Source organism: Catharus ustulatus, chromosome 6 (genome assembly GCF_009819885.2).
Source record: "Catharus ustulatus isolate bCatUst1 chromosome 6, bCatUst1.pri.v2, whole genome shotgun sequence".
Classification (NCBI taxonomy): domain Eukaryota; kingdom Metazoa; phylum Chordata; class Aves; order Passeriformes; family Turdidae; genus Catharus; species Catharus ustulatus.
In genome coordinates, this window is record NC_046226.1 from 1388410 (window position 1) to 1401193 (window position 12784).

General features: G+C 43.7%; 1 protein-coding gene across 1 annotated transcript in view; it reads right to left on the reverse strand.

The window, feature by feature from the left end:
* The window catches only part of MDGA2 (MAM domain containing glycosylphosphatidylinositol anchor 2), a 229199-nt gene that overhangs the window by 141127 nt on the left and 75288 nt on the right, over positions 1-12784 (reverse strand). Inside the window, exon 4 of the mRNA XM_033063561.2 lies at positions 427-601. Within this exon, the coding sequence (XP_032919452.2) occupies positions 427-601 (175 nt within the window). The remainder of the gene's footprint in view (positions 1-426; positions 602-12784) is intronic.

Consider the following 12784-nt stretch of genomic DNA (forward strand, 5'->3'; position numbering starts at 1 on the left):
ATCCCAACTTTACATATTTTCACTCTAATCCCAATTCTTCACATTTCCACTCCAATCCCAATTTTACATATTTTCACGCCAATCCCAATCGTTCACGTTTTTCACTCCCACCCCAACTCTTCACATTTCCACTCCAATCCAAATCCTTCCCATCTCCACTGCAATACCAATCTTTCATATTTTTACCCCAATCCTAACTCTTCATATTTTCACTCCAATCCCAATCCTCCACGTTTTCACTCCAATCCCAATTTTTCATGTTTTCACTCCAATCCCAACCCTCCACATTTCCACTCCAACCCCAACCCTCCACATTCTTCCAACCACAAAACACCCTCAACCCCCACTAAAACCAGAATTTTTTTGACCAGCAGATGCTGCAAGGCACTCCCCAGGAGGCAGGGCAGAATTGCAGGGGTTACTCACAGTACACGTCCACGCGGATGGATTTGATGGCGGGCGAGCCCAGCCCGTTCTCAGCCTTGCAGTAGTAGCGCCCGCCCTGGTGTCTCTGGATGTTGGAAATCCTCAGGGTTTCGTTGAAGACACTGGAATCCTGGAATCTGTCAGAGGCACTTCCTGCTGTTTTGGTCCACCTGATCTGAGCAAGCACCAAAAACCAGGATTACTTCAGGGCTGGAAAATGGGAACAGTCTTAAACTCAGAACCAAAATCCAGGATAATTTAGGTCTGGAAAATGGGCAGAGTCTAAAATTCGAAATCAAAATCCAGGATTACTTCAGGGCTGGAAAATGGGCACAGTCTAAAATCCAGGATTACTCTAGGTCTGGAAAACAGGCACAGTCTAAAATTCAGTACTGAAATTCAGGATAAATTTCAGTCTGGAAAATGGCCACAGTTTAAAACTCAGCACAAAAAAACAAGATTACTTCAGGGCTGGAAAATGGGCAGAGTCAAAACTCAACACCAAAATCCAGGATAATTCTAGGTCTGGAAAACAGGCACAGTCTAAAATTCAGCACAGTCTCAAACTTCAGTCTGGAAAATGGCACAGTCCACAACTCAGCACAAAAAACCAGGATTACTTCAGGGCTGGAAAATGGGAACAGTCTTAAACTCGGCACCAAAATCCAGGATTAATTCAGGGCTGGAAAATGGGCAGAGTCAAAACTCAGCACAAAAAAACAGGATTACTTCAGGGCTGGAAAATGGGCACAGTCTAAATTTCAGGATTACTCTAGGTCTGGAAAACAGGTACAGTCTAAATTTCAGCACAGTCTAAAATTCAGGATAAATTTCGGTCTGGAAAATGGGCAGAGTCTAAACTCAGCACCAAAATCCAGGATAATTCTAGATCTGGAAAATGGGCACAGTCTAAAATTCAGCAAAATTCAGTCTCAAATTCAGTATAAACTTCGGCCTGGAAAATGGGCACAGTCCAAAACTCAGCACCAGAAACCAGGATTACTTCAGGGTTGGAAAATGGGAACAGTCTTAAACTCAGCACCAAAAACCAGGATTACTTCAGGGCTGGAAAATGGGAACAGTCCAATACTCAGCACCAAAACCAAGAATTACTTCAGGGCTGGAAAATGGGAACAGTCTAAACTCAGCACCAAAATTCAGGATTGCTTCAGGGCTGGAAAATGGGCAGAGTCAAAACTCGACACAAAAAACCAGGATTACTCTAGGTCTGGAAAACAGGCACAGTCTAAAATTCAGGATAAATTTAGGTCGGAAAAATGGCACAGTCCACAACTCAGCACCAAAAACCAGAATTACTTCAGGGCTGGAAAATGGAGAAGTCTAAAACTCAGCACAAAAAACCAGGATTACTCCAGGGTTGGAAAATGGGAACAGTTAAAACTCAGCACCAAAATCCAGGATAATTCTAGGTCTGGAAAATGGGCAGAGTCTAAACTCAGTGCTGAAATCCAGGATTACCCTAGGTCTGAAAAACAGGCACAGTCTAAAATTCAGCACAGTCTCAAATTCAGGATAAATTTCAGTCTGGAAAATGGCACAGTCCAAAACTCAGCACAAAAACCCAGGATTACTTCAGGGCTAGAAAATGGGCAGAGTCAAAACTCAGCACCAAAATCCAGGGTTACTCTAGGTCTGGAAAACAGGCACAGACTAAAATTCAGCACAGTCTCAAATTTCAGTCTGGAAAATGGCACAGTCCACAACTCAGCACCAAAAAACAGGATTACTTCAGGGGCTGGAAAATGGACAAGTCTAAAACTCAGCACAAAAAATCAGAATTACCTCAGGGCTGGCAAATGAGCACAACCTAAAATTTAGCACCAAAAACAAGAATTACTTCAGGACTGGAAAATGGGCACAATCTAAATTCGACACCAAAAACCAGGATAAATTTAGGTCTGGAAAATGGCCACAGTCTAAAACTCAGCTCCAAAATCCAGGATTATTTTAGATCTGGAGAATGGGTAGAGTGTAAAACTTGAAACAAAAAAACAGGATTACTAAAGGTCTGGAAAATGGGCACAGTCCAAAACTCAGCACCAAAAACCAGGATTATTTCAGGTTCAGATAATGGGCACAGTCTAAAACTCGACACCAAAAACCAGGATTATTTTCAGTCTGGAAAATGAGCACAGTCTAAAACTCATACCAAATTTCAGGATAAATTTAGTTCTGGAAAACAGGCTAAGTCTAAATCTTGGAACGAAAATCCAGGATAAATTTAGGTCTGGAAAATGGACAAGTCTAAAACTTGATAACAAAACCCAGGATTACTTCAGGGCTGGAAAATGGGCATAGTCTAAATCTCAGCACCAAAACCCAGGATAAATTTAGGTCTGGAAAATTGCACAATCTAACACTCAGCACCAAAATCCAAGATAAATTTAGGTCTGGAAAACAGGCACAGTCTAAAACTCGTACCAAAATCCAGGAAAAGTTTAGGTCTGGAAAATGGGCACAATTTAAAACTCAGCACTAAAATCCAGGAAAAATTTAGGTCTGGAAAATGGGTACAGTCTAAACTCAGCACCAAAACCCAGGATAAATTTAGGTTTGGAAACCACAGGATTTGTGTGGGTGGTCCCAGGATTTCACCTTGGATGACTCAGGGAAATTCCCAAGAAACTCAGCAGCTCATGGGAACAAAAACTTCATCCAGGAGTCCCTGAGGAGCTGCATTTCATGGAATCATGGAATTCAGGGAATGGTTTGGGGTTAGGAGGAATTTAAAAATCCCATTCCAGCCCTGCCATGGGCAGGGACACCTCCCACTATCCCAGGTTGCTCCAAGCCTTGAACATTCCCAGGGATTTCTGATCTGTGGGATTTGAGGTTGCCTGGGAAGAGAAATTAATTTGTATTCCCCCTTTTTTTTTTTTTTTTTTAATGATGGTTTTCTTATTTTGGTAACCACAGAATCATGGAATTATTGACCTTAAATTTCATCCCATTCCAACCCAGGGACACCTCCCACTGTGCCAGGATGCTCCAGTTCTCCAGGAGAGCTGGAGAGGGACTGAACATAATCAGAGTAGGAATTTCCCATTCCCTCAATTTTCTTCTACAATTCCCTTGGATGAAAACCCAAGGAAAGGGCCCCTCTCTGCAGGGTGTCACCTCAGGAAGATGTGGAATATCATGCAAAGATGTGGAGAAAAACCACAGAACTCATTAAAATAACAAAGATTTCCTCAGGTAAGCCAGGGACAAGCTCAGCAACGGTGGAGTATCCAAGGAAAAATCAGGGAATAACAATCAACACCCAGGAGGGAGCAGAAATCCATGGTGGATCAATTCCCAACAGAAAAGGCAAAGTTAAGGAAGTTCCAAAATGGATCAGGAATCAATTCCTGTCTGCTCAGCCCCAAATGTTTGTGCAAAACATCTTCAACCTGTGATGCTCCATTTAGTGTCAGCAATTCCAAAGGATTTTTCTGGGAATTCTGGGAATTTCAGGATGGACCCAGGGATGGGAAATCTCCTCCTCACCACCAGGATCAGCCCCATTAAACCAAGTTTGGGATTTCCCCCACCCAGCAATGCACCACCCAAAGGTGTAAATTCCAGTTTTTCCCTAAAAATCATTGATTATTCCAAGTTCTCCCAGGAATTTGGCTCTCTGGATTTCCCTCTGAGATCCCAACCCAGAGGTGATGCCTTCACCCACTTTGGAGTGGGATGTTTGAGGATGGAGATCTTTGGAGCTGCTCCCTGTTCCCAGAGGCATTTGTTTCTCACAAGAGCAAAAAGGCATCAAAATGTGTTGGTGTCATCAAACTCCAACACTGGAGTCTAAACAGAGAGGGAAAAATGCCTTAAACAGGGATTTTTATTCCACTTGAAATTCACTCCTCGGAGCAGAATCGTGGTTCAAAGTGACAAAGCTGTGGTGAAACTCACAGTCCAAATTGAGACATTTTTTTTCCTCTCAAAATAACAATTTCAGGTGTTGTTTCTGCTTTGCCTTCTCCTCACCTCCACTCATTTCACTCCCCTGGAAAACCCTTGGGAAAAAATTGGAAGCAGTTTCACAGAGCATTCCCAAAAAGCTGTCAGAGATGACAGGGACTCAGCTGAGCTCCACACGAGGAAATGTTGCTTCTCTAATCTTTCAGCAATAAAAATCTTGACTCCACTGCCTGTCACAGTCGTTAGGGGAGGGATTTTGGGGCTGACACAAAAATTTCGGGCTGGGAAGTGAAATAAATAAAGGAGCCCAAATAAAAACCCCAAACACACAAAAAGATGAAACAAAACCAACCAAGCCTTTGTACAAAAATTCCAAATTGTGTTTCAGGACATTCCAGCCCCTCATAATTTCACAGAATTGTGAAGGTTGGAAAATCCTCCAAGGTCATGAAGTCCAACATGGCACTGCCAGGGCCACCCCTGCCCTGTGTCCCCAAGTGCCACCCCCACAGGGATTGAAATCCCTCCAGGGATGGGGACTGCACCCTGTGCCTGTGCCAGGGCTGGACAATGAATTTAGGGAAGAAATTTTCCCAAATATCCAATCTGAACCTCAGGGAATCACTGAGGTTGGAAAATCCCTCCAGGATCATCCAGTCCCAGCTGTGCCTGATTCCCACCGTGTCCCCAGAGCTCTGAGTGCCAGTGATCCAAATGCTGGATTTTCCAGTGATCCAAACCCTAAATCTCAGTGATCCAAACCCTAAATCTCCCAGTGATCCAAACCCTAAATCTCCCTGTGATTCAAAACATAAATCTCTCAGTGACTCAAACTCTAAATCTCCCAGTGATCCAAACCCTAAATCTAGTGACCCAAACCTTGAATCTCCCAGAGATTCAAATCCTAGATCTTAAAGACCAAACCTTAAATCTCCCAGTAATCCAAAAGCTGCATTTTCCAGTGATCCAAACCCTAAATCTCTCAGTGATTCAAGCCCTTAATCTCAATGATCCAAACCCTGTATCTCAAAGATCCAAACCCTAAATCTTCCTGTGATTGAAAACACAAATCTCCCAGTGATCCAAACCCTAAATCTAGTGACCCAAATCAAGAAACACCCAGTGATTCAAATTCTAAATTTTAAAGACAAAACCTTAAATCTCCCAGTGATCCAAATGCTGAATTTTCCAGTGATCCAAACCCTGAATCTCCCAGTGATTCAAACCCTAAATCTCAACGATCCAAACTCTAAATCTCCCAGGGATTCAAATCCTAAATCTAGTGACCCAAATCATGAATCTCCCAGTAATTCAAATCCTAAACCTCAAAGATCAAACCTTAAATCTCCCAGTGATCCAAATGCTGAATTTTCCTGTGATCCAAATCCTAAATCTCAATGATCCAAACCTTGTATCTCAAAGATCCAGACCCTAAATCTCAAAAGCCCAAACCCTAAATCTCCCAGTGATCCAAACCCTAAATCACAAAGATCCAAACCCTGAAGCTCAATGATCCAAACTCTGTATCTCAAAGATAATGATCCAAACCCTGTACCTCAAAGGTCCAAACCCTAAATCTCAGTGATCCAAACCCTAAATCTCTCAGTGATCCAAACCCTGAATCTCCCAGTGATCCAAATCCTAAATCTCAGTGGTCCAAACCTTAAATCTCCCAGTAATCCAAACCCTTAATCTCTAAAATCCAAACCCTAAATCTCAATGATCCAAACCCTAAATCTCAAAGATCCAAACCTTAAATATCCCTGTGAACCAAACCCTAAATCTCCCAGTGGTCCAAATCCTAAATCTCAAAGACCCAAACCCTGTATCTCAAAGACCCTAACCCTGTATCTCAAAGATCCAAATCCTGAATCTCCCAGTGATCCAAACCCTAAATCTCCAGTGACCCCAATCAGCTGTGCTGTATTTCCCCCCTGTAGGATCCCAATTCCTCCCCATGCCCTCAACGATCCCAAAACAGGAGTGAGAGTCTGAGCTGCCCCTGGGTTCAGCTGTGGTGACACAGAAAAGAGCTGACATCTGATTGTGCTGGAAAAGTGAGAGAAATGGGAAGGGGGAGGAGGGGAAAATGGGAAAAGGGTGGGAATGTTGATAAAGGGATTTGACAGCCCAGCTTGGAAGGAAAGGCTTCGATAGCAAAGGCCAGGCAGGAGCAGCAGCTGCTGAGAACAAGTCACAGATCCTGCAAAAACTCCCTGAATCCTTAAAAAAACACATATTCCATAGAAAATACTCCTTAGAAAATCAGGAGTCAGAGTAACTGCCTCTGCTAACAAATAACAAGGGTTATTTGGGATTTTTCCTAAAAAAATTCCCTTTTCCCTTTCAAATGGCGAGGTCACAAAGTATTAAAAAACGTGATGACACAAAATTCCAGGGTATAAAGGCATTCCAAAAAGGAGATTATTCTTTGGTGGGAATTTAACCCATCCATACATTCTTATCACAGTCCTTAGATGCAATTTTTCCATCAGGCAATTCCAAAATAGCGGAGCACATCCTGCCTGCACACTCCAGGTGAGGACCAGCAATGTGTGGGATGGAAATTCCAAAGTTTTTGATGCAGTGTTTCCATGTTTTTTGCTCTGTGAGCACAATTCTTCTCTTTTTTTCCAGAGGATAAACAGCTAAAATCTCCTCCAGGCAGGAAAAAAACCTCAAACAATGTTAAAAAACACTGGAAAAACCTCAAATCTCTCCTTGCCCGAGCCTGGCATGACTTAAAAAGATTCCAGCAATTCCTTTGTACTGGGAAAAGGAATTGGAAAGGTGTTGGCATCCCACTGGCTGAGATTCCAGCTCATTTCCAATTCCAGGAGAAGAAAACCTCAGCCAACCCCAGTGATCCCAAATAGCATCATTCATGTCTTGTGGAGCGCTCCTGGCACACCTTCCAACAGCTCCCACCAGTGCCAAGGAACGCGTTTGGGAACGCTTCCCACATTTCAGAGAATTGCAAGGAGATGTAAAGAGGGAAAAAAAAATATAAAAAAAGCCTGGATCAGCTTGCAGCTAGGAATAAAGCCAGGATTAAGGGTTTGGAAAGGCAGGGTTAAGGGAATCACAATGGGAAGTAACAATGGGAAATTCCAAAGGGGAGGGAAGAGAGCGAAAAATCAGGGAATGTTTAAAACTGGACAAAACAGCACAGGGAAAAGGGAAAGCCACGAATTCATAACTGCCTGGGGGACAGGACACAGGTTCCCAGTGCCACAGGGCAGGGATGGGTGGGATATTGGGAATTGGGAATTCCTGGCTGGGCTGGAATTGCCAGAGCAGCTGTGGCTGCCCCTGGATCCCTGGAATGTCCCAGGCCAGGTTGGACATTGGGGCAGTGGGAGGTGTCCCTGGGTTGCAATGGGATGGGATTTGAGGTTCTTCCAACCCAAACCACTCCATGATTCCACAACAGCTGAAGGCTCTTCCCAAAAACACCTTTCCAACCCAAACCATTCCAGGATTCCACAGCACTAAATAAAGGCACCAATTACACAGCTCCAACCATCCATTCATGGAATGGTTGTTGGGAGCACAACCCATCCATTCCATCATTCCACAGCACTCTAAGGCTCTTCCCAACTCCAACCCAAACCATCCCAAGATTCCACAGCAGCTGAAGCTTTTCCCAGCTATGTTACTCCAATCCATATCATCCCAAGACTCGACAGCACTCAAAGGCTCTTCCCAGCACCACCATTCCAGCCCAAACCATCCCAAATCCCTGCATGGGAGTGGCTCTTGGATTTTCCAGCCTTGAAGGATTTTTTCTCTTTTCTTTCAATTTTTCTTTTTTTGGCTCTGGTGCAAATTCCCTGGATTTTTTTTCCACAGCACTCACAGGCTCTTCCCAAAAACACCATTCCAAACCCAAACCATTCCAGGATTCCACAGCACTTAAAGAGTTTTCCCAATTACACAGCTCCAACCCATCCATTCATGGAATGGTGTTGTTGGGAATCCAACCCATCCATTTCATGATTCCACTGCACTCTAAGGCTCTTCCCAATTACAGCACTCCATGATTCCACGACAGCTGAAGGCTTTTCCCAACACCACCATTCCAACCCAAACCATCCCATGATTCTGCAAAAGCTGAAGGCTCTTCCCAACAACACCATTCCAAGATTCCATAGCAGTTGAAGGCTCTTCCCAACTCTGCCAGTCCAATCCATATCATCCCAAGATTCCAAAAAACCCAAAGGCTCTTCCCAACTACACCATTTCAGCCCAAACCATCCCAAATCCCTACATGGGAATGGCTCTTGGATTTTCCACCCTTGAAGGATTTTTTCTCTTTTCTTGGGATTCTTCTTTCTTTGGCTCTGGTGCAAATTCCCTGGATTTTTTTTTTTTCCCACAGCACTCAAAGGCTCTTCCCAAAAACACCATTCCAAACCCAAACCATCCCAAGATTCCAATTATGCCACTCACACTCATCCATTCATAGAATAATATTGGGAACCCAACCCATCCATTCCATGATTCCACAGCACTCTAAGGCTCTTCCCAACTACACCATTCCATGATTCCATGACAGCTGAAGGCTTTTCCCAACACCATCATTCCAACCCAACCATTCCATTATTCCAGAGCAGCTGAAGGCTCTTCCCAACCATTCCAGGATTCCATAGTAATTTAAGCCTTTTCCCAACACCACCATTCCAACCCGAACCATCCCATGATTCTGTAGAAGTTGAAGGCTTTTCCCAACACCACGATTCCAACCCAAACCATCCCATGATTCTGTAGAAGTTGAAGGCTTTTCCCAACACCACCATTCCAAGATTCCATAGCACTCCAAGGCTTTTCCCGACACCATTCCAGGATTCCATAGTGTTGAAGGCTTTTCCCAACTCCACCATTCCAACCCAAACCATCCAGGATTCCATAGTAATTGAAGGCTCTTCCCAACACCATCATTCCAACACAAACCATCCATGATTCTGTAGAAGTTGAAGGCTTTTCCCAACTCCACCATTCCAGCCCAAACCATCCATGATTCTGTAGAAGTTGAAGGCTTTTCCCAACACCACCATTCCAACCCAAACCCCTCCAATCCCACACACGGGAACGACTCCTGGATTTCCTAAACTTGCAGGATTAATTCTCTTCCATTGTAATTCCACTTTCTTTGACTCTGGTGCAAATTCCCTGGATTTTGCCAGAGCTTTCTCCTTAACGATGTATTTACCTAATTAGCATAATTGTCTGCAATTATGTAATTAGCGTTCATACGTGTAATCATTGGAACATGTAATTAGCCCTAATTACACCATTAAAGCCTGCGAGTCAGAAATATCTTTATCATTTTTGATTGATAGACATATGGGAAAGGGGGAGAAAAAAAAATCCCACTCGTTATTTTTATCTCCTCGGATCACGAAATCCGCGGGAGGATCCAGGATTCAGCCCGGAACGGAGCTCGGATTATTTCAAAATTTGATATTATTGATCAAAGTGATAACAAGGTCATTCCGTTGGAAAAGAAGGAGAAAAACTGCTCAAAAATAAGGAAAATTCAGGAAAGTGTAGCAAGGAAAAAGAAATTAGGAATTAACAAAAATAGGGAGGAAAATTCAGAGAAGAGAGACCAAGCACAGCAAGATTTTTCTAGAAAAAGAAGTGAAGAGTTATGATTAAATATTTAATTTTGAATTCTAATATTTACTTCATTTCAAGAAGAAAAATAATGCAAAAAAAAAAAAAAAGGAAACAGAGAGCAGCAGCTCTCTGTAAAAAATTATTAATTATCTGGAAATATTTAATTTTTATGTCTAATAGTCTAATAGGAAAATTAAGGAAAATTCCTCCAGCACAGCAAGAATTTTCTGGGAAGTTATTTTAGGAATGATTTTGAAATATTTTATTTTTTATATCTAGTATTCTAATATGAAAATTAGGAGAGAGTCCCTAAATGCAGCAAGAATTCTCTGTAAAAAGAAATTAAGAATTATCAAAAATATGGTGGAAAATTCAGGAAAGAGACACCAAGTGCAGCAGGATTTTTCTAAAAAAAGAAATTAGGAATTATCTGGAAATATTTAATTTTTAATTCTAATATTAATTGGAATTTAGGAAGAAAAATAATACAGGAAAAAGAGAAAAAGGCCCACACAAATTGTTCTGTGGAGATGCTGGATTGTTAGCCCCTTTGAGAAAACCAGATTTATCTGAAAAGTCAATATTTAATTTTATTTTGCTTTATTTTAACATCTGTTCTGGGGGCCTGCAGGACAGCACCAGGACAAACACCTGGCATGAAATAATTTAATTGGGACAGCAAAAATTGTGATTTTTAAAAATTATTATTAAGTATTATTGCTTTGCTTTTAAATATTACATTAAAATATTGACCCAGATTAAATATTTGAATTTATTTCAAGTTCAATTCCTGCTCTTCAAATTCAGAGTTCTTGGTTTTCTTTAGGAGTTTACTTTAAAAAGCCAAAAAATTGAAATAAATTAAAAATCAAGTGGCTGAGCTGCACAAAAAAATTGGGAGGAGTGGAGGGGAATCCTTATAAAGCAATATTTGGGAATAAATCTTAATTTGGAATATAAGTATTCCAAGATAAAGATTTTCCAGCTTGAAAAACTCCATTGGAGCATCCAAGGGTTCAGGTGAAAGGCAGCAAAATCACCTGGGGCTTCCCAAATCATTCCCAGGTGAGAGGAGGGAGCAGAGCTCAATCCATGGGGAAATGTTATCCATGGAGATTAAATGTTATCCAGGGAGATTAAAAATCCCAGAAGATCCCAGAGGGTCCCCATCCCATCATCCCATCCCATCCCATCATCCCAACCCATCCCATCATCTCATCCCATCCTATTCCATCCCATCATCCCATCCCAAATTGTTCCAGTTCTTCCCCTCAGACACCTCAGCTGGGCGAGGTGTTGGGAGCAGAATTTCTTCCCTTCAAATTTAAAAGTAATGAACTCCAGAGCCTTGGGAGTTCATGGGAATCACAGAATCCTGGCATGGGTTGGGAGGGATTCAAAACAAATCCAATCCAATCTAATCCCACTGTCCCAGAGTGATCCAACCCCAATGTCCAACCTGGCCTTGGGATCCAGGGGCAGCCACAGCTGCTCTGGCAATTCCAGCCCAGCCAGCAATTCCCAATTCCCAACATCCCACCCATCCCTGCCCTCTGGCAGTGAAGCCATTCCCAGCAAGCTGGAGTTCATTGGGAAACAATGGATCAATCCATGTCCCTCAGAAGGTGCCACTGCTGCCCCTGTGTCACACCAGGCAGGGACATCTCAGGCTCCTCTCACCCTGCTCCTGGAGTTCACATGGAGAAGATCCCAGAATCCCAGACTGGTGTTGATTGGTTGGTGTTAATGAGAATCAAGTGTCCAGGAGCTCCTGCTGTCCCAGGCTGCTCCAGCCCCAAAGTCCAACCTTGGACATTGCAGGGATCCAGGGGCAGCCACAGCTGCTCTGGCAATTCCAGCCCATTCCAGGTGGTTGGAGGAGTTTGGAGGGGAAGATTTGGGAGAAGCTCCAAGTGGAGCATGGAAAAGGCAGGAGATGCCTCAGCAGGGATAATCATGGAATGGTTTGGGTTAGGAAGGGACTTAAATCCCACCCAGTGCCACCCCTGCCATGGCAGGGACCCCTCCCACTGTCCCAAAGTCCAACCTTGGACATTCCAGGGATCCAGGGGCAGCCACAGCTGCTCTGGCAATTCCAGCCCAGCCAGGAATTCCCAATTCCCAACACCCCACCTATCCTTGGATGCCATTCCCTGTGTCCTGTCCCTCCATCCCTGTCCCCAGTCCCTCTCCAGCTCTCCTGGAGCCCCTTCAGGTGCCCTCAGCTCTCCTGGATCCTTCTCCTCTCCAGGGGAACATTCCCAGCTCTCCCAGCCTGGCTCCAGAGCAGCTCCAGTGCTTTGAGCAGCTCCATGGGTTCCTCTGGATCACCCCAGCACTCCACATCCCTGTGATGCTGGACCAGAGCTGGATCAGGTGGGATCTCATGGACATGGTGCCTTCCACACCTTCCCAGGACGGGAACAATTCCCAATGATCAACAGGAAAAGCCTGGCAGGCGTTTCCTTGGGAGGTCTCATTCCAAAGGCACCAGCACTTCTCCATCAGGCCCAGCTGATCTGCATCAGCTGCTGGTTTCCCTGGTTACCAAATTATCCATGTACTCATCAAATCCATTCCTTTCCAGGCAGCTCCAGCCTTTATTCCAGAACCGCCCCCAGGACCGGGAGACCGGAGCGTTCCATGCTCGTGCAAAAACAGCTCCTGGTTTTCCCAGCCCTGCTGCTCCAGCCTTCCCTGAGCCCTTCAGAAACAGGGAAATAAAAGCTGACAGCACAAAGGGAAAACAAAACACTGCAGAGCTTTGGGAGGGGAGAAAACAGATGGGAAATATTTAGAGGACAAG